The sequence below is a fragment of the Podarcis muralis genome, chromosome 4, assembly GCF_964188315.1.
Source record: "Podarcis muralis chromosome 4, rPodMur119.hap1.1, whole genome shotgun sequence".
Lineage (NCBI taxonomy): Eukaryota > Metazoa > Chordata > Lepidosauria > Squamata > Lacertidae > Podarcis > Podarcis muralis.
This window is the reverse complement of record NC_135658.1, coordinates 62,024,784-62,045,525: the sequence shown is the minus strand read 5'-3', so window position 1 is coordinate 62,045,525 and position 20,742 is coordinate 62,024,784. Positions and strand designations below refer to the sequence as shown.

Below are 20,742 nucleotides of genomic sequence, written 5' to 3'. Positions count from 1 at the left end.
CTCCTACTGGATGACATCAGGTGAAACTAGTATCTTCTGTAGTCTGCCTTTGGGCTTTTTTATAATGAATAGCCTGTTAATGTTAATCGGAGCAAAGTACATCTCAGGTTAGTTTATTATTATTTGAACTAGCTTATTTTTACAAGGTTATCACTGCTAGTTTGTTTTCCTTTTGTTTTCAGTATTCTTGTTCTGTGTTGAATAAACAGTGGCACAAATAGCTACAGCTTCTCAAGACACTGATTTAAGATTCTCTGGAACCAATATTTTCTGTAGGACTTCTGCTGTCAGCCACACTGCCATGATTATTTTTTTAGCATGGTTATAGGTTCTGATTTTCTACTTATTACAACAAAATAATGCATTCGAGTTATCCTTTGAAAGCTCAAAAGCTACATAATTTATTTTAAGAAATCAGCATTTTCAGACATTACAAGCAAATCTTTAGAACTTTCTGGACCAGCAAATAAATGCTTAGAGTGAGCCAAACAGGCTGTTTTTCCAATTCAACTCTACAAAACTGACCTGCTGATATTTCAAGCACACTGTTAAGGTCAAACCATCATTAACATCAAAAAGATTTTGTCTCCTAAAAGAGTGTGCAATTTTGTTGGTTGGTTGGTTGGCTAGTTGGTTTTTAAATTTCCCTCAAACAAATTATATTGATAATCTAACTTAGTCATAAGATTAGGGTCTCACATTTGAAAAGATCACAGTGGTTCAATATTTTGATATAAACTTCCATTTCATTTGCAGCTTGTGGAGAATATGTGGTGGGCTAATTAGTCTGGATCACTACTGGAAAAAGTATACGCATGCAGCATAACCACCCCAAGTACTACTCCTTTTTAGAGTGATGTAGCATACAGGAATAGCCAACATGGTGCCTTCCAGATGTTGATGGATTACAATTCACATAATTCCTGATGTCTGACCTTTATGGCTGGGGCTGATGGGAGTTAAAGTTCAACAAAATCTGGAGGGCACTACAGTGGCTGTACCATGCTGTAGAGAATAAAGTTAATTGTGCTTGTGTACATGCCTTAGTATGTTACTAATGGCAGAGGGAATTTCATGGATTGTGTACTTGCAGTAGATCTGACAGGTGAGTGTCATCTGCATGGGACTAGTGCAGTATGTTTCAGTGCACAATCTAAATTCTATGGATGGTGTCTTATTTCTTCAAGGCAGTGAGCCCATTGCAATTTATATTATGAAGCCATAATTCACTTTAGAGTCGACCAGCGGTTTGTAGGTTTGTGGTAGATATGTGCAGTGTTCTTCCCATGATATAGAGAAAAATATTTGCAGAATATTAGTAGCTTTATTAGTTCACCTTTAGCTGACTTGTGGGGCATGAATGGGCTTCCTATCCAGAATTTACCTACTATAGCTTAACTTAATCATTTCAATGAGACTTGTGCAGGAGAAGTTGCCACTGGATTTTGCCTCTGAATATCAGACCCATCTTTTGTATTCTTTACTACAATCAAATCTTGAGGCTATGTTCCAAAAGATTTGACAGAGACTGGACTAAGCCCTAATTGTTCTTTGTACTGTGTTTGCCTCTCTCTACAGAGGTAGAACCCATATGAAGTCTTTCCTCTTCTTTCTCCACACACACCCCCAAAAAAGAGAAAGAGAGAACTGCCTTTAGCTAAACCTCTCCTCAAAAAGTAATCATAAACATTGCATTTTGTTTTCAGCAAGAAGTATTCAACACCTGACAATATGTTTTCTATTTAAGGTAATTGCAAATGAGGCTCCTTAATGGATTTCCAGGAGATTGCAGCATCCGAAGAGAATCTGGTGCTCTCTTCCAATGTCATGGGATTGTTTTGACTTGGTTAATTGTCAAAATAACATGAATATATAGGAGAGGACTTGAACGTGGAATGAGGAACACACACAACATTGCTGCCCCATGTTCCCTACTTAAATGTACACTGGGATGCAAACCTTTCGTTAACTTCCTCCACCATCATCACCTGTTTTATACATTTCGACATGGGAAATTGCCACAAAGAAAAGGGTTGTATTATTGTCAACTGTACGGTTCAAAAACTTAGCACAGTATGCACATCTGCAAAGTCATGATGGCTTTTTCCATTTCCTAGAAAATTGCCCATAATGGTGTCTGCCAGTGCTATCTCTCTAGTGACCAATGGAGCAACACCTGTCTGTATCGTCATCAGTTTAGACTCTTCCAATATTGAAGCGGTTAATGGTGCTCTTTCCTTACACTAAAACCTGAATAACTGATTTATTCTCTTCTGTTCATGTGCATTGTCCATCAGTAATGAGGACCCTAAATTCTGAAAGTGCCACAAGTTAATTAACAAGATTATTTTTCCAAATGTGTATTTAAGATTTAAATATATGTGCTTTCACCTATACATTAGCAAGCCAGAGACCTAAGCAGCAAAGAAGCTCCACATGCAAAGTACTACGTTAAGGTGTAAAGATACAGATTAAATAGTTTTGGATGCACTTTTTATGCTTTCTTTGGGCAGCAGGTTCAGTCCAAATGAACCTTTCCATTGTCTGGATGTGTTGGAGCTGGTGGTGTAGGAATGGGAAAGTTCAGGACCAAAGGTTGTCTCTTAGCATAGCCACATTCTGGACAGTGACAATTTTGCGTCTTGGGTGCAAGTGTAGGTTTTTAGGCATAAAAGCAAAAGCACTAGTTGCTAGCAAAAAATGTCAAAGCTAAACTGACACATTTTCAAGTGATCCATTCTACAATCTTTGGAGGGAATTGTTTCTTTTCTTAAAAAAAAATATCAGTAGAAACACCTGTCAGCTCACAACCTGGTTCCCTTTTCCGCCGTTACCATCATTGCCACCACCATCAGATTTTTCTCTGTATCCCTTTTGCTGAAATTGGAATGCTGTAAAGGAACAGAATAATGGAGTGGGAACTATATTAGAAAAGGCAAGCAAGGACAAATAACCCCTTCAAATCTTGAATGTAACAGGGTTTCATCAAAGGTCACTCTGGTCCTCCCAGATATGTCCCCCACATTATTATTTTTTCTGCTGCCAATGCTGCCTGTAGCTGGAAGGAGTTTTGATTTGCACATCTCTGAAATGAATTGGACATAAGAACGTGTTGGATCCAGTCTGCCTTGTCCTTTGAGATGCCTCAGATTGCTGGAATGTACCCAAAAATGGCAGCAAAAAGTAGCTCCTATGTGGATAAATGACATAGCTTACTCCCTGCTATAAAATCTCATGCAAAAGATTATTTTTGGTAAATAAAGAGGGCTTGGTGTAATCTTAACATGAAATTGCCTGATTTGAAAGTTTGATGTGTATTTCAAAGTATGTGCACTTAGGAGCTAAAGGGAATGTGCATGCTCAAATGGTTTCCATGTGTGTCTCATGTGACTTTGTCTTCACTCTTACAGAATATTTGTGTTTGATCACTTGGGAAACAACATTAAGCATTGGAAATTCAAAGGATTTTAGGTCTTTATAGGACACTTAATATCAATGCCTTTTCATTAAGTGCAATGAAAATCTAAAACAATGGTCTCTGAAGCTGCAGCACATTCTGCACTTGGTGTAAATTCTAGAATACTCTTGACAACGTTGTCCCTTAAATGTAGATTGGGTTTTAAATGTTTCAGCATGTTGATAAATGTAATGACAAAAGCAATTTGGAATATTGGTTTGTGTCAGAACTTCTGTACATGTGAACTTGGTAGTAGGATATGTAAAACTCCACGTCTTAGCCTTATAACTTGCACAGGCACAGTGTAGCTTGGACCGTATTTGGCAAGCCAAGGCTTTTCCCCTGCTAGCACAGGGGACAAGCCAAGGCTTTTCCCCTGCTAGCCTTGTTCTCTTACAATGTATTCTGCTTTTTTCCATGAGCTTAGCTTTCAGAGGAAAGTGGGAGGGGAGAGCTTGCAAGGGACAGGTGTTTGGCAGGCTGAATAAACTGTATTTTTCCTAGGAAGTCAATGGAATGGACGCAGACCTAGGGTGTTAAGTGTGTGATAACATTGGGTTTCAAAGATATGAGTTAAGTGCCAAATACTAACCCCTTTTTCCAAACAAATGATGAAACAGCAAACCATAAAAAGAACCTGGAAATCACTTGTTTCTTGAGCTGCCTTCATATGTGTTTGGCTGATGCTTTGTTAAACAATGTGTGATGGGCAGTTTCAACTACAGTTTCTGGGGGGTATATAGGACATTAAATTATTTTTTGAGATTATAATTAAAGTTGCAATTTTGTAAAATGTACTTAATTCTTTTTTTTCTACAAAACAGAATTAAATTAACTGTTCACTTTTTGTGAATGGATTCTTGTGATTTTTTCCCCTATATATTGTGACACCTTCAAATTTAAATGGGCACATGGAAAGTATGTAACAGCAACACTGGCTGGTTTTGCACTGCTGAGAATACATGTGATTTAAAATGACCTAAATCTTGTTTGCAATTATGTTTGCAATGGAAGCCACGAATAAATTTAAAATGAAATCTGATTCAAGTGTGTAAATGTTTTACTGTTTGTTTGTTTGTTTGTTTGTTTGTGGGAAACAAGCAAATTCTACTTCACAAAATCTCATCCTGGGATTCTCATTTTCTTGCCTTAAAGCATGGGTAAGCAAATTAAGGCCCAGGGGCTGGATCTGGCCCAATCGCCTTCTAAATCCGGCCCACGGAATGTCATGTTTTTACATGAGTAGAATGTGTGCTTTTATTTAAAATGCATCTCTGGGTTATTTGTGGGGCATAGGAATTCGTTCATTATTTTCTTTCAAAATATTGTCTGGCCCCCCCCACAAGGTCTGAGGGACAGTGGACCGGCTCCCTTCTAAGAAAAGTTTGCTAACCCCTGCCTTAAAGTAACATGGCATGTTAACTTGTAAATCAATTTTGTTTGTTTGTTTTCTTACCTAGCATTTCCAGAACTAAGATGGCAGCATGCCACCTCCGGTACATCAGAGTGTAGTAGCCATTCGCTCCCCGCCCCCCGGTATATGATATGTCTTGCATATCTAGTTCAATAAGTTATAAATCAAAGAATTATAGCAGCACTATTAACATATTTTTAAAATAAGAAATATATTTGCTTGAATTGTTGCATTTCTATCATAATAAGTTATTGGAACACTTCCAGTCAGTTACTGACTGGTGGTATTTAAAGTACAATCTTAATGCCTATTTACTTGGGTGTAAGTTTTATTGTATCCAGTGGTAATTACTCCATATTAAGTGTCTTTTGTTGGTCAAGTATATAACCTATAAGTCTGGTTAAACCCCATGGAGCTCTGAGTAAACATGTGCGGGATTGTGCTGTTAAACTGTAAACCACTATAGTACTGGCGAGTGTGCAAGCTCTTCTCTATATTTCATTTAAGTTTTGCTTCCAAACCACAACTCTCCATTTGCACTTGAAATTCTCCACAGGGATAGTATCATCACCTCAAAGTGAGGATTACTTAGACTTCAAAGAAATCGGCAAAAAACAGTTAAAACTGAAAGGTTCGTGAAATGGTAGGAGATGGTTTCATGGGCAAAGGATAGCCTAGCTGCTATATGCCCCTTGTCTTTTCAAAAGTGTCGGAGTGTTCCTGCTTTACAGCTGGGTAAGAACCAGCCTGAAGACTAGTGTATTTAAATAATAAGAAAACTTGAACATCACAAGCTTTTAGGAGATAGGAAACAGATTCCCAGTCTTGACTGCTAGCTTGTTTTTTGGCTTTTGTGCTACAAGCCTGTGGTGAGCAGCTGCATTTACTGATAAGACTCTATGGATTCTCTTTGTTTTGATTTATGACTCTTTGTTGAGGTGGTGGTAGTTTTCTTCCTACTTGGCCTGTACCAAACAGGGTTTAATAAAACTGCATATATGACTTAGTTTTCCGGAGTGGAGCCGGGAGGGGGGAACTAGAAAATTTGTCACCAAACCTTTCAAGCTATTAAGGAAATACTTTTGTTGTTAAAACTCCTATTTGATCGGCTGTGGAATTAGTCTTCTGAGGCTCACATAGCACATGTTGTTATTTGAACAAACTGTGTTTTGCACAAAATCATTTGCACAGATGTTTATTTCTAGTAGCTGCAACTGTGCTTTGCTTCCTTGATAGCATTTTCCAGTACTGCTTGAATTAGCCCTGAGTAAATGTCATAAGCAACTTTTCTCTTTTCATGTAAATGAGCATGTGCACAAACTATTCCACAATATAATGAGCCTTGGTTGCTCTGCAAGTTCTTTTTTTAATTTTGTTTTGAAAGACCCAACACATTATATTTTCTGCATGAAAGAATTGAGTTTTATAAGCAGCATTGTGTAAGCTGGAAATTACCAGATGTTTATAATTAAGATGAAAAAAAATTTATATTTTCCATGTAAAACCTAATTAAATGCCTTGCCATCAGAAGCTCTCTCACTATACTTCAGAAGCAGCGTATGAAATGTGATTCCCCTCACTGCCCTCCCAACACCCAGGCTTGTCTTTTAGCTAAAAGGGAGCAGGTGTCTCATAAAATAATTAAAAACTGGTACATCACCATTTGGCTCAAAAACAATAAAATACAATTGCCAACTGTTTAAACACATTAAGAATAAAATGCCGTGATTCCATTTCTCTTAGTGGCCAGTTCCAGTTTCTTACAAATATACTCTTAAAAATGCTCAAAAACCAGCATAATGGGAGCAGGTACCTTTAGCTGAGTTAGATGGCTCTTCAGTGTTTCATCTGGAAGATTCTACTTTTTTTAAAAAAAGAAGATGACGACCTGCTTCTGTTGGAGTAATAGTGTTTGGTACTTTTAAAAACAAGTTTTTATCTTTTCAACTCTGCTGTATTAGAGAACCCTAGATCTCAAGCCTTCGTCTATTCATAATAGTAACTGGTTATTCCACCCCACTTTCCTGCCCCCTGTCGCCCTCTCCACCCCTAAGCTATTTCATAAAAACAATTGCTCATATTAAATTCAGGTCTGCATCCGTTCAAAAGCAGCTAGAGGAAATATGAAAATGAAGTAGGGGGAAAGAAAATAGAGCATGGTTAGATGGAAGCTTGTAATAATGCCTTATTCTATGCTGCTTTCTACTTGCTAAAACTTCTGCACACACCTGAATTCTCTGGGAATGGTATTGTTACATGCCACCACAAGCAGTGCACAATTCCAGGTATCCAGGTGGTGTCTTTATGATACATGGTTTATTTACACATATATACAATCTGAGCCTATGATTTAGGGGTTCAAAGCATTACACACCAATAGGTTATTGCTTCTCCTAAGGTGGTAGCCCAGGATTCAAACTCTCAGCCCACATTGTGCCCTGACCTCACCTTCTCCATATTGTCGCTGCAGACTGAAACCTCTCTTCCCTAGCTCACATCAGGCGGAAATATAATCCTAAACCTATTACTACTGGCCTTTGTCACTGCTAACTAACACAGAGCTCAGGAAGGGGTGAATCTCACAGTGAGATCAAGTTAATTAAGAATGCTTAACTTTGGCTGAAGTGCATTCACAAATAGTTTCTTAGAAATATGGACATGTAAAGGTTTATACTTGAGACACAGATATGGCTGGATTCTATATCTCAACAGAAAAAAAATTATTATTCTAAGCGGATTCTATATTTGTTCTTAGGAATCATTTTAAACACTGCAGAACTACATGCCAAAAATGTATGACTCCCAAAACCAGAAGAAAGTTCTAATTGCATGTATTTATCAAATTACCAAGTAATTGTACTGCTGCATGAGTTTTAATTAAAATACATTTCTCTGCATAAAAATATAAAGGATTAAATGGGACCTTATAATTAAATCTCTATGGAGTAATTGTAATAGAAAATGCCAATGTTTAACTTGCATTAATTGTTTAATACAGCTTGGCCTCACCTTCTTGGCAAAGTTAGTTGATGGAGAAGGAACATTATTTAGGAGTGGCATAAAGAAAAATAATGCTGCAACTGAAGCTTCTTTCTGAAGGAATAGCTATTATTCATTCACTTCACACTGAGCAACTGATTAACAAAATATATTACCCCTGTTTTGAGAGAAATGAAGGTAATGTGCTCTCAGCAGTAGGCAGCAGCTGTACTGTAATAATAAACTTGAACATGGTGATATCATTGACTGCAAGTTATTTACAGATGTGATGAAATGAATTATTGTAGAGAACTGAAACTTGACAAATCCTCTGCATTTCTGAATTAAACAAATGTGGGTATGAGATGTGAAATTCAAGGGAGAGGAAGGAAAGAAGACAAGGTATAACTGGTGGTCCATAGTAAACCAGTGCTCTGACATTCAAGCAAAAGGATCTATATAATCAGTCTACATGTTAGAAAATTTATTAGCTTTCTTGCATTTATGGAAGGTCACCACATATGCTGCCAGCTGAGTCATAAGATGTTTATCCACCATGAGTGGCCTTAGAAGCCAGTTAAATTGTCTGTCAAATTCCAAAGGACTTGGAACACAATTTAATACAACATTAACCTCTGCAAATCTCAAGGTGTCCTAAACCATATTTATGTCACTGATGAGCTCTGAACAAAAGATTGTGACTTTAAAACAGGACCAAATCATTTGACAGAGCATAAATGACAGTGCTAGTGAGCCTTTTCTTAGGAAGACATCATGGAGACCAATAAGCTTCAAAGCCAAAGTGTATTGACTGCCTTTCAGTTCAGGCATCCTGGGCAGGTTCCATTTTCATTTACAGATTATGTGTGTCCTTACTGATGCAAAATAATAAATGAGTCAGCACTGTATATCCTCACTGCTAAAAATACCTTCAAAGTTACCCATCTGACCTCATTTCAGGTGGTGTTTAGGAGTTGGGGGAAACAGTCAAGTCAAATCTGCTTCTAAAGGCCACTAAGGAAAATGAAACTCGGTTAATGAAGAAAAACAAATCAAATATATTGACCAATCACGAAATGATGCCATGACAAGAATTCAAACAATAAGACTGGATAAAAACACTTAATATACAAATAATCTCAGTAATTGCAGGACTAAACCATTCTTGGGTCATATGTGTGGAAGGAAGGCATTTGAGTAAACGGTTTCTGAAATCCATTTTTACACATAGGATGTGACGGTTCTCCTTAGCGTTGGGTTATATTTTTTAAATTTTTGCTTGGTAACCTTATGAGGGCGCTTAAGACTATGCAAAGACTCTTCCTTCGAATAACCTCTGCAGAAGCATCTCTCCGGTGATGCGTTTCCTCGTGTGAGAGAAAGCTAACAAAACAAAAAAAACACTGCCATTGGGGCAGTAGCTGTTTTTGTGAAGAGGAGCGAGGAGCTTTTGTGAAAAGCCGGCGAAGCGGGCATTATTATTAGCTTGGCCCCCGGCCATCCCGAGGGAGCGCGTGCGAGCAGGGAGGCGCAGGCTGCGTCGCCACAGCTGGTGAACAAGCCGCCTCGGCCTTTCCTTCCAGCCAAGGGGAACTGGGGGCTAAGCCATGATGCTTTCAGAAAGCCGCCAGCCTGAGCGGGGAGGAAAGCAAGCGCCGACCTGCTTTTGTACTTCGGTATAGCAGCAGCTCGGCACCGGCCCTGGTCTTTCCTCCTCCTCCCCGGGCGTCAGGCCGCGCGCGCCGCACAAGGCTCAGCAAAGGCGCATCAAAATGGGCAGAGTTGGAGGAAAATCAGAGGGTGAGTAGAGAGGGTCGCCGCCGGGAGCCTCCCAGAGTAAAAAAAAGGCGGGAAGGGAGAAGGTGGCGGAGAAACGGGGAAACCGACAGAGCAATCCTCGGCTTGTTTACTGGGAAGGAAGGGGGCGTTTTCGGCGGGGCTTTGCTCCCGTGTAAATGGAGACGAGATTGCAGCCTCGGGCTTCCGCGCTCTGCCTCGCTAGCTAATTCGCGTGTTGTTCCCAGACGCGGCAGGACTGGATGCGGTAGGAAAACCAGTCCAGCGAGAGGAAATAGCCCTTCCCCTCACTCGAAAGCTGCAGCTTCCCGCGAGGAGGGGGCGAAGCAGGTCGGCGACTCCCCTGCGATCCTTGCCGAAGCATTGATGGCGCAGGGAGTTATGGGGTGGGAGGAGAGCGGAGGGTTTAATGCGGCAGCAATAGCGAGCGAGAATGGTCACGGTGATTTCCTCTGTGGGCGTCTAACAGCTTCATATCTGGTTGCATTGAGGGTATTATTATTATTATACTCCTCTTCCAGGTTGTATTTGATGCAGTAATTCTAATGAAAGCCTCTTTCGGTCCCCTAAACAGATTATCCACAAGGTGGCTCCTTGCATTTTGTATCTCTCTTAAAAAAAAAAAGTTGTGCGAAGCATCCTAGCAATTTAAAAACCGTGTGGCCAGCAGGATTGATAACACAGTGTTCAAATGCACCTGCCGGCGTAATAACTTGGTGCTGCAAAGAAATGGTAGCTCTTAAATAAAGTGGGGTTTGGGGTGTTTGTTTTTAGGGATGTTGAAACTGGTTTGGTTGCTGGGTTTCCCTCTTGTTGAGGTGGCACTTAGGGTGCTTAGAAGGATGTTTCTCTGCTATTGCTGAATGATTCTGAGCCCAAATGGAGTAATTGGAGTGCTTGATGTTAAAGGAGAACATAAGTACACCAGGCATTGTGGAAACCTGGTAGAATGAAGGGTGAGATATGGTCATCTCTAGATAAAAATGCCATGTATAGCAGTGGTGACTTAACTTTTTTCGGCTTTAAAGTCGCATTCACTGTATGCCAGCCCTCTGAGGGCCCGCATGCCACTGGTGGGCATGGCCAAAGCAAAAGTGGGTGTTGTTAAAGCAGGCATTGCTACCCCATCCACACACACACCCCATCTCACAAACAGCACATGCACTCGCCACAGATACCACACACAGAGAGATTTGAGGGGGGGGATTCAAAAGGCTTTCTTTCTTGCCCAGTGTGCACTACCCTTTCTTGTCACGGGGTGGGGGGGTGGGGTGGGTATACTGGGTTAGAGAGGTGAGGGACTTTTATCCGGGGGGGGGGGTGGCTGCAAGGATTGCCAGTAAACGGGGTCAAGGATGACCAACCATCTCAATGGCTTAGTGTGCCTGATCTGGGTTGCAGATTTGCTATGTCTGCTTTACAAGAAGGATAGGGAAGGGAGTGGTGTCACTCTATAGTTCAAGGATATAAGGTAAAGGTACCCCTGCCCGTACGGGCCAGTCTTGCCAGACTCTGGGGTTGTGCGCCCATCTCACTCAAGAGGCCGAGGGCCAGCGCTGTCCGGAGACACTTCTGGGTCACGTGGCCAGCGTGACATCGCTGCTCTGGCGAGCCAGAACCGCACACGGAAACGCCGTTTACCTTCCCGCTAGAAAGCGGTCCCTATTTATCTACTTGCACCCGGGGGTGCTTTCGAACTGCTAGGTTGGCAGGCGCTGGGACCAAGCAACGGGAGCGCACCCCGCCACAGGGATTCGAACCGGTGACCTTTCGATCGGCAAGCCCTAGGCGCTGAGGCTTTTACCCACAGCGCCACCCGCGTCCCTAGTTCAAGGATATAGTGTCAATCAAATCGAGAGGAATCTCAGTTTTACACTACCTTTATCCTGTTTTTCATGTAATTATCTCCTGAAACATCTCACATCAATTAAAAAACAGACAGACGCAGTGCCATCAGGCTTACAAAGAAGCACAAGAGAAGTGAAAAGCAAAGGTAGAGGAGATATATCAGTTCTTTGAGGGCAAAACAAAGAGATGAGCAGGCACTTATATCCATTGGGGCCAGGATGATCTTTCCTTGAAGGCATCATTGCTTGAGTTGGTAGCTCTTTTTTCTTTTTCTTTTTTGACCAGCTGATGGAGCCAGCACGCCCTTTCCCCCATGCTTCTGCACAAACATGTAACTAAAATGATTTAGGGGCCGGATGGAGCAAAGAGCAGCTCCTCTTTGCAGAATGGTTACCAAGTTTGGGCCTTTTAGAGTAGAAAATATTAAAGCAACGTATAAAATCAGGCACCATATGGAAATCCATTTGCATAATTATAAAATCTGATATTATCCAATGGTTCCAGATGCTGGAATATTCAGGACAAGACCCAAGGAAGTACATCATTGCATAGCACGTAATTAAGCTATGGACATAGCGCGATGCCACCAACTAGGATGACTTTAACAGGGGATTAGACAAATTCGTGGAATATATACTGCATCCGGTATCAAAAGCAGTATGCCTCTAAAATATCAGTTACTGAGGAACACCAGCAGGCGAGTGCTATTGTACGTATGTGCTGCTGGTGGGCTTCTCATAGGTGTCTGATTGGTCATTTTAGGAAGACAGTGCTAGGCTGAATGGGTGTCTAGTCTGATCTCACTGGATTCTTCTTCTGTCTGAAAAAAATAGAGTAAAACATAAAAAAGTACATATAGACATCTGTTCACAGTTTGGGAATGACATTGCTGGCTGAGATTTATTGGGTGTGTGGGTGTTTGTGTTTGTGTATAAAGCTAAGAAATAGTCATTTCACTCTCATTTTGATTCTCCAAAGTAGATTTGGGAAGGAAATTTCAGAAAGCCATTTTTATTCTCTTAAATACATAAAGAATTCTACAAATAACCCATACCTTCCTAATTGCCCTCTGCTATCCAGTGCCATTATAATCAATGTGAGTTTTGTTTGTTAATTAATTCATTAATTTCTATACTGCCCTCCATCTGAGTATCACAGGATGGTTTACAATATAAAAACATAAAAATACATGTTGACTTCCCAGGGAAGTATTCACTCAGCCATTGATGCCTGTAAAGCTGTGCCTTGATTCTGATTTCATCACACCCTGGATTTCAAAATATATTGAATGTCATATTTGTCCATGATTTATGATGTCTTAACAAGTTTGTATGGCTTCTGACTAGATTTACAGTAAGCTTCTTTATCAGTTTCTGTCAAATTGCGATGTGAATTTAAAATTCAATATGGGAATTACGAAAAGTGATTAAGGAAAGCAGTCCCAAGCCAGTACCAAATAATGTGGCAAACTACTGGTGAGAGACAATTCTGATGAGCTTATTACTATTCTTAGCCCTGATTAGCCCACAGTAATAATCCACTAGCACCAATTGAACTCTTCCAGTAAAACCTTCTGTATGGGTGTTGATACCAAAGCATATTACAGTAAATGGGATTTTCAGCATTCCTTTCTATGCATAGGTACCAACTCCCAGGGGCCAAGGTCCCTTCAGCCCCGCCCCCCCCCCCCCAAATATTTGAGGAGGCCAGGGCCTCACAAGTTTGATAGGCATTGCCATTCAAATGGTGTGCATGCACTGTGTCATGTGGTCAATTATGCAAGGTGGTGCTCACCTGCCCCCCCCCCGTCCCCCAGTATTTTATTTCTGTGGGATGATGATTGGAGAAGATCAGTCTACATCCCAATCCCAAAGAAAGGCAGTGCCAAAGAATGCTCCAACTACCGCACAATTGCACTCATTTCACACGCTAGCAAGGTTATGCTTAAAATTCTACAAGGAAGGCTCAAGCAGTATGTGGATCGAGAACTCCCAGAAGTGCAAGCTGGATTTAGAAGAGGCAGAGGAACCAGAGACCAAATTGCAAACATGCGCTGGATTATGGAGAAAGCTAGAGAGTTCCAGAAAGACATCTACTTCTGCTTCATTGACTATGCAAAAGCCTTTGACGGTGTTGACCACAGCAAACTATGGCAAGTTCTTAAAGAAATGGGAGTGCCTGATCACCTCATCTGTCTCCTGAGAAATCTCTATGTGGGACAAGAAGCTACAGTTAGAACTGGATATGGAACAACTGATTGGTTCAAAATTGGGAAAGGAGTACGACAAGGCTGCATTTTGTCTCCCTGCTTATTTAATTTGTATGCAGAATACATCATGCGAAAGGCTGGGCTGGATGAATCCCAAGCTGGAATTAAGATTGCCGGAAGAAATATCAACAACCTCAGATATGCAGATGACACAACCTTGATGGCAGAAAGTGAGGAGGAATTAAAGAACCTTTTAATGAGGGTGAAAGAGGAGAGCGCAAAATATGGTCTGAAGCTCAACATCAAAAAAACGAAGATCATGGCCACTGGTCCCATCACCTCCTGGCAAATAGAAGGGGAAGAAATGGAGGCAGTGAGAGATTTTACTTTCTTGGGCTCCATGATCACTGCAGATGGTGACAGCAGCCACGAAATTAAAAGACGCCTGCTTCTTGGGAGAAGGGCAATGACAGGCCTAGACAGCATCTTGAGAAGTAGAGACGTCACCTTGCCAACAAAGGTCCGTATAGTTAAAGCCATGGTTTTCCCAGTAGTGATGTATGGAAGTGAGAGCTGGACCATAAAGAAGGCTGATCGCCGAAGAATTGATGCTTTTGAATTATGGTGCTGGAGAAGACTCTTGAGAGTCCCATGGACTGCAAGAAGATCAAACGCATCCATTCTTAAGGAAATCAGCCCTGAGTGCTCACTGGAAGGACAGATCGTGAAGCTGAGGCTCCAGTACTTTGGCCACCTCATGAGAAGAGAAGACTCCCTGGAGAAGACACTGATGCTGGGAAAGATGGAGGGCACAAGGAGAAGGGGGCGACAGAGGACAAGATGGTTGGATAGTGTTTTCGAGGTTACCAGCATGAGTTTGACCAAACTGCGGGAGGTAGTGGAGGACAGAGGTGCCTGGCGTGCTCTGGTCCATGGGGTCACGAAGAGTCGGACACGACTAAACGACTAAACAACAACAACAAAAGAAGTCTGAGAAAGACCTCCTACACAGTTTTGAATAATTAAACATTACTGCTACCACACTAATTTAGAAGCCTTTTCAGCTGCAATAATATAAATAAACAGCCTGAAATCCAGGTCACTAAATACTCAATATGACTTTTTAAACTTTGGACAGCGCTGCACACACAAGCCACATCTCCAACCTCCCTAGGTATGCTCCTCTATTAGATGTCTGCAGAGGTCTGTTTTTTTATAAAGCTACTCATGGCCAGAGCTCTGCCTTGTCACGGATTCCAGTCACGGGGAGGTTTCTAAGTGTGTTCAACCAAAAATGCTTGGAAATCCTTGCATGCAAGCTTCAGCCTCCACCTGCAATCTAAGGCATTGCATGTTCAGATTCTAATATCTTCTTCAATATCTGAAGCAATATGTGGATATACTTGAAAAACTAGATGAGATTTTGATTTTAAGAAAGGTTCCAGAGGTAATAAATGTTTCAGAGGCTTTAAATGCTGGGAGGCTTTAAATCAATAATGGGAGAGACAGCAAAATAATTCTATAGCTGTCAAGTTGATGGTCAAATGCTCTATGCAAAGGGACCACAAATTGGAGAACTAAAAATTGCTTTTAAAAATGTTTATATTGGGGAAAATGAAAGCAAAAGGAAGAAAATAAACATTCAGTTAACCTCCTGTATAACTATTCCAATGGAACGAGAATTCTGTGTACTGTTTAAAGGAAAAGCGCTTCAAATTGCTTAGCAACAATCATCTAATTTCTCCCTCTTACGTACAGAGTGGATATATCTGTACACTATATAGTGGTTTCTGGAAAGTGAACATCTTCCAGCTCAGTACATTCTTCATATCCTGTTAAATAAGTTCTATTTTAAAACTTTCATTAAGCAAATCTATAATCCACTCGCATTCATATCTCCACAGAATAAAGCATAAAAAGAAATATGAATATGTGTAGGCAGCTGCCTTAGGTACTGTAACTAGGGATAATGCCTTTGTTTGCCTCAGAATTCTGAAATATATGCCAAAGTAAAACCCAGGCCCCTAAATCCAGATTTATCTTTTTTCTTGGTGAATTCTTCTCCAGTATGTGTGCTGCTTTGTTGGAGAAGGTTTCAGTGTGTAAATATTAATTGATGGTTTTGAATAATTTACTGAACATATGGCAAGCCTATGGGCATACTGAGAATTACCTGATCCATTGCATTGTTCAATATGTGCCGCATATGAAATTGAGCTGTCAGATATTGTTTAATTAACCTTCACTTCCTTTTTTCACTTCAAAACATATTTATCCCTCAGGCCTTTGGTTCTGTTACAGTTTTGTCACCTCCTGACTTCATTTTATGTGTTTTTTCCCTTATTCTTCTCTTGTGTCATACATCACTGCAGATAGATGAGCATTGTGTTACAGCCAGCTTCTGCAGGTGCAGCCTTTCAGATTACACAGAAGTCTTTGTCAGTAAGAATGGAAAGAAGGTTAATTCTCAATATGTATATTGCATATCTGCTGCTTTTAGATGATGTGAATAATAAATATACCCCAATTCCTTCTCCTGGTCATAACAAGATCCCAATTCTCCAGAAAGTTTCATTTTGCATGGAGAAAAAAGAACACATTTTATATCATTGTTCTTTTTCTTTACAAACTTCTCATTAAGGGTTTTAACTGTGTTAATTTATATCTGTGGAAGCTTTTAAATTTTCCTTCTCTCATTCATGTTCTGAAAACATACAGTTGAATCCTATAGATGCCTTCTACTCACAGATAAGTCCATTTGAGTTTAATGGGACTTTCTTACATATACAGTCATACCTCGGGTTAAAGTCGCTTCAGGTTGAGTGTTTTCAGGTTGCGTTCCAAGGCGACTCAGAAGTAACGGAACGGGTTGCTTCTGGGTTTTGCTGCTCGCGCATGCGCAGACGCTCCAAATGACGTCATGAGCAGAAGCGATGAATCGCGACCCGCGCACGTGCAGATGTGGGTTGCGTTCCGCTCAGGATGCGAACGGGGTTCCGGAACGGATCCCGTTCACATCCAGAGGTACCACTGTATATAGAATTGCAGTGTACCATAGCTCTACCCTCAAATTTAAATGTTGCTTTTAAAAACACAAAAAATATGCAGAATTTGGACCAATGAGTTTGAATATTCAGAACATTTTTAATTCTCCAAAACTGAGGAGACCCTTTCAGAAGTCTTTAATATCCAAAAAAGGGAACAAACTCTCCAGTATCGTACTCTCCAATGTATGAAAGCAGAGTTTCTAATGTGGCTAACAGAGAGCTAACTACTAACAAAATAATTAGCATGGCAGTTGCAAACTGTAGGCTAGAACCATAGTTAACCTTTAGCTCATCTAGAATTGTGTGATTTGATACCTGCTTGGAATGAATTTAAACCATGTGCAATATAAGTAACCTTGCAGTAGGTATAAGTTGAAAATTGCCTTTTTCATTCTCTTGGGCAGAAAAAGGCACAAAATGGAAAAAGCACTGACTTTTGGCTGAGAATGAAGAACGTGGAGCACACTGTGACTGCCCTCCTGATTCTCTTCCTTTAGCCACAGCTTGAAATTACATTCACCTGACATTATATATGACTCTGAGACCAGGAAAAGTGAGTGTAGTTTGCCCACAATGCCTTGGTGGGCCAAACACTGAGCCCTGGTGGGCATAATTAGATCCATGGGCCAAAGTTTTCCCACTGCTGTTGTAAACCATGGGTGGGTATTGTGGTCACTTTTGTACATAAAGTGCAAGCATGCAAACTTCCTTCTCCTGATATGTACAGAAGGCTTTTTTCCAGTGGGTGCTTATTAGTTCCTGTGACAGTTTATACTTATCAGTGACAGGTGGTCTCTATTGGGCCTAGTGATTTCTATTGGAGAATAATCCTAGCATGTAGAAGTTTTACTCAACAGTGGATGGTAATATCTTTCCTTAGAAATTAGTCAGAAATCATATGCACTATTTCACAAAATGAACAAAGACTGCAGCCTTCTACTCTCTTATCTGGGGGTAGTAAGCCTTATTGAACTCAATGGAGGTTACTTCTGAGTAGGCTCAGTAAATTTATCTGTACCTGTTTGTTGAAGACGGGAGGGGGGAGAGTTACATTTCTGCATTTCGTTTCCCTCTGACATCACTGTTTACAATAAGCATCTGGTAAATTCTGGGGTGATGATAATATTAATGATCATCCAACATTTATATAACATGGATATCTATGCTTACTGTATCAGAGTCAGTAGACCTTGCTTTTCTCCATACACCTATGCTTTTAAGAGCTGCAGGAGAAGCAGATACTCAACATATACCTTACCCAAGAATGGAAATTTTGGAGTCTGCTGCCCTCAAAGTCTATGAAAATGCTTCATTCTATAAGTCCATATGAAAAATGCACTACATTTTCAACAGCCAAACTAAATTGTAACCACATATTAGTAAAAATAATAATAAGGCTGCTACTGCAGGTTGTATTATTATTATTATTATTATTATTATTATTATTAAATTTAATTTGTATACGGCCCTATACCCACAGGTCTCAGGGCAGTTCACAGGATAACAGATTTCACAGATTGTAAACACTGAAAAGATTCCTGCCTTGTTGGCTCTCAAAACATGTTTCTGCAGCCTACAAAGAAACAATTACCAGTGCACAGGCTCAGAACAGCAAAAGCATAATTCTTGTGACTGGCTCTGGGGGGCTGCTGTAGGTCCACCCTGACACCTTTGTTAATCTGACATGTCTTGATATGCTAATTGTGTGTCCTGATTGGGTAGTGCTGCCATCCAAGAGAAAGATAGAAATCTGGCCAAACTGAGGATCCAGCAGCCCTGGTAAAATGTGCCCCAACCTGGAGACAAGAGGTGGAGACCTGCTTGCATAGCAGTGCTTTGTGACTGGCTGTGCAGAAAGGCAATTTCCCCTTTGAATTGTTTCTGTCTTTGCAGTGAGCTAGGCAATCACCTCTCCGCACAGTCACTTACAAGGTATAGATTTATGGTCTTTAAAGGGAATTTTGGGGGACAGATTTTGGTGGGACAGTGCACTGGTAGCCCTGTTTGAGAAACCGCTCCTTAGACATTCGATTTAAAGCATGCTTATGAGTATAACAAAGAATCAGAAACCACAATTAACATACATTCTTTATTTTCCGCAGTGGGCTCTGCAACCTTCTGTAGTCAATTTTGTTCTGTATTTTCCCATAACAGCCAGTAGCATTGTTAAACTGTTTGTGATAAATAGCTCCAGATGCTTTTAAATTAAAAGGACATTTTAGTTAAGCCTCTTTGGGGAGCAGTAAAAAAAAAGAACTGCATTTTACTTATTTGTCCTGTCACTACTACTTCCAGATGGCCTCATCAACATCTGCTTCAATTGAGACATTTCACTGCAATAAAGATTAAATAGCTGTGTTGAATGGCCATTCTCTGAGGTTCAAGACTCTCTGCGTTTCTGGTAAATTCTATGCAAAATACAGAAAACGTGATACTTCAGAGTATAGTGAAAGGGTTTTGTGTGTCGCAATTTATCCATGACATCTTTCTACATGATTAATTTGCTGTGTGTACAACTGATGTTGTGTGCACTAGCTGTGGCAATCATATGTTATGTTTCAAAGACTGAGGAAAGAAAATAAGCATGTCCCCCGTCCTCTCCCCCAAGGGAAGGGAGAGAGCGAGGAAGGGGAAAGGCCCCCCAGCAACACAGCGCCCCCCCCCCCAGTATGCAGCCAGGAGCAGCAAGGAAGGGAGGTGGCTTATATTCAGGTGCGGCTTATATTCGGGCCAATACGGTATATATAAACCCACCCACACCAACACACCCCAAAGAACCTTACAAGTGACGAGTCAGTGGGGTTAATCTTCTACCAATCATACTCAGATTATACTTCAACTTTTCCTTCATATCCACTTCAAATCATAGTTCCAAATATAAACGTTGGTGCCCTCTAAAATGTAACTATTTTAGTCTATTCCTCTTCCACTGGTGCGTGCAAATTTCAAAACTAGTCTTTAATGGCAGCCTCCTGTTTCTTTATTATGATCTCCCTTTGGAGAGTAATTTGGACTACATTTTCTGTAGCTGATGAAGAGGCCACTGTATGAAATACTCAACCTCAGGGTTTTTTGTTTATTTGTTCTAAGGTAGGATTGGCTGTCTTGAGTTCATTTTCTTTGGTATACCACATTCATTTTGAATGCCTGTTCTCAGGCCTGCCTGATTTAAATATTTCCTTTATAGTTGGTTGTTTTAATGCTGTTGTTACCCCGGCTTGGGATATGAATATAAATAGCTAACTATATAGATAGATGTCCCTATTTGAGTCAAAATGCTTCAGAAGTTGGTTGGGGCAAGGATAATGCATCGGTAGCCTTATGTTGCTAAGAAATGCACTGTAAACAGGAAAAAAACTGTTGAGTTACTACTTCTTCAAAGCTGGAAATTATCCATTTCCCCACTGCCTTATAACAGATTACTAGGAATACAAGGCTGATAGATCAGCATCTTTGTCCTGATTGACATTATTCCAGACAGGCTTGATGCCTGCCCCAAGTGGTTTCTGCTTTCCCACTACAAGTATTTAGTCTCTCTTTAAAGGGAAAATCATCTATCACCATGGATCCAGTATAATTTCCCTGCTGAGGAAAGTAATAAATTTGATTACCACAAGCTTTGCGACACCTTCCTGTTTATGGCTTTTCTTGAACCTCAAGGGAGTCCATGACTTTCACATGCAAATGGTGTCTGCACAAGGTTTTGTTTGTGTGCTGGAAGGGTATGATCTGAAGACACCTGAGGTTACTGCTTTGCTGGAGCTAAGCAGGGTTGGGTCGGGACTGCAGATGAAGGCGAATTACATGTTGGGGATCTTTAGGAAGGGGATTGAAAATAAAACTGCCAATATTATAATGCTCTTACATTTGGAATACTGTGTGCACGTCTGGTCACCTCGTCACAAAAAAAAAAAAGATGTAGAAATGGAAAGGTTTCAGAAATGGGCAACCGAAATGATCAAGGGATTGGAGCATCTACCCTTTGAGAAAA

At 40.6% G+C, this 20,742-nt stretch overlaps 2 protein-coding genes across 8 annotated transcripts in view; both read left to right on the top strand.

Annotated features, from left to right (window-relative positions):
* Window positions 1-1,800, top strand: part of GK (glycerol kinase) — a 36,382-nt gene extending 34,582 nt beyond the window's left edge. The window contains exons 19-20 of the mRNA XM_077927406.1: window positions 21-107; window positions 1,748-1,800. Coding sequence (XP_077783532.1) covers window positions 21-107; window positions 1,748-1,761 — 101 coding nt within the window. The 3' untranslated portion in view covers window positions 1,762-1,800. The remainder of the gene's footprint in view (window positions 1-20; window positions 108-1,747) is intronic.
* Window positions 1,801-9,166: 7,366 nt separating this feature from the next.
* Window positions 9,167-20,742, top strand: part of LOC114596189 (uncharacterized) — a 32,855-nt gene continuing 21,279 nt past the window's right edge. For 2 of the 7 annotated variants that reach the window (XM_077927401.1, XM_077927398.1), the window contains exon 1: window positions 9,169-9,650. The gene's annotated coding sequence lies outside the window, so the exon portion shown is untranslated. Of the gene's footprint in view, window positions 9,651-18,220; window positions 19,153-20,742 lie in introns of those variants that run through there. The other 5 variants (XM_077927403.1, XM_077927399.1, XM_077927402.1 and 2 more) reach the window with 5 other exon arrangements.